The sequence below is a fragment of the Nestor notabilis genome, unplaced genomic scaffold (assembly GCF_000696875.1).
Source record: "Nestor notabilis isolate BGI_N333 unplaced genomic scaffold, ASM69687v1 scaffold29088, whole genome shotgun sequence".
NCBI classification, from domain to species: domain Eukaryota; kingdom Metazoa; phylum Chordata; class Aves; order Psittaciformes; family Psittacidae; genus Nestor; species Nestor notabilis.
Window position 1 is genome coordinate 274 of NW_009941051.1, and position 1,215 is coordinate 1,488.

General features: G+C 60.7%; 1 protein-coding gene across 1 annotated transcript in view; it reads left to right on the plus strand.

Annotated features, from left to right (window-relative positions):
• KCNJ9 (potassium inwardly-rectifying channel, subfamily J, member 9) overlaps window positions 1-504 on the plus strand; it is a gene marked incomplete at both ends in the record, with an annotated part of 773 nt that extends 269 nt beyond the window's left edge. Inside the window, 1 exon segment of the mRNA XM_010020678.1 lies at window positions 1-504. This exon segment is cut by the window's left edge and continues 11 nt beyond it. Coding sequence (XP_010018980.1) covers window positions 1-504 — 504 coding nt within the window.
• Between the last annotated feature and the right edge of the window lie 711 nt (window positions 505-1,215).

Sequence of the window (1,215 nt, forward strand, 5' to 3'; positions counted from 1 at the left end):
GGCCCGAGCCCACCATCGGCTACGGGCACCGCGTCATCACGGACCAGTGCCCCGAGGGCATCGTGCTGCTGCTGCTCCAGGCCATCCTGGGCTCCATGGTCAACGCCTTCATGGTGGGCTGCATGTTCGTGAAGATCTCGCAGCCCAACAAGCGCGCCGAGACGCTGGTGTTCTCCTCGCACGCGGTGGTGTCGCTGCGGGACGACCGCCTCTGCCTCATGTTCCGCGTGGGGGACCTGCGGGACTCGCACATCGTGGAAGCCTCCATCCGCGCCAAGCTCATCAAGTCCAAGCAGACGCAGGAGGGCGAGTTTATCCCCCTGGACCAGACCGACCTGAGCGTGGGCTTCGAGACGGGCGACGACCGGCTCTTCCTCGTGTCGCCCCTCATCATCAGCCACGAGATCGACGAGAGGAGCCCCTTCTGGGACGTCTCGCGGCACCAGCTGGAGAAGGACGACTTCGAGATCGTCGTCATCCTCGAGGGCATGGTGGAGGCCACAGGTAACAGGGGGGTGGTGGCACCTCGGCTCCGTGGGGACACTTCATCCCGGTGGGGACGACCTCATCTCCATAGGGATGTCCCCATGGGGCCACCTTATCTGCCATGAAGACATCTCGCCTTCCATGTGGGCACCTCCATGGGAATATCCCATCCTCGTGGGGACACTTCATCTCTGTAGAGACACCTCTATGTGAATACCTCATCCTGGTGGAGACATCTCACCTCACGGGGACACCTCATCTCCATAGGGTACCTCCATGGGGTCACCTCATCTCCGTGGGGACACCTCCATAGGAATGCCTCATCCTTGTAGGGGACAACTTCATCTCCATAGGCTTATCTCCATGGGGCCATCTCATCTCTGTGGGGACATCCCACCTCCATGAGGACACATAATCTACATGGGGATAGCTCCGTGGGACTGTCCCACCTCCATGCGGATATCTCATCCTGGTGGAGCCACCTCATCTCCATGGGGATACTTCCATGGGGACATCACCCCGTGTGCTCCTGCAGCACATTGGGGTGCCCCATGCTCCACAGCCTTCACCCATTAGGGCACCCCATCCACCATGTCCTTCACCCGTTGGGGTGGCCCATGCACTGTGTCCTTCACCCATGCACCCTGTCCTTCATCTGTTGGGTACCCACACACCACATCCTTCACCCATGGGGATGTAGAACACTGGGGTACCCCACGCACCCTGTCC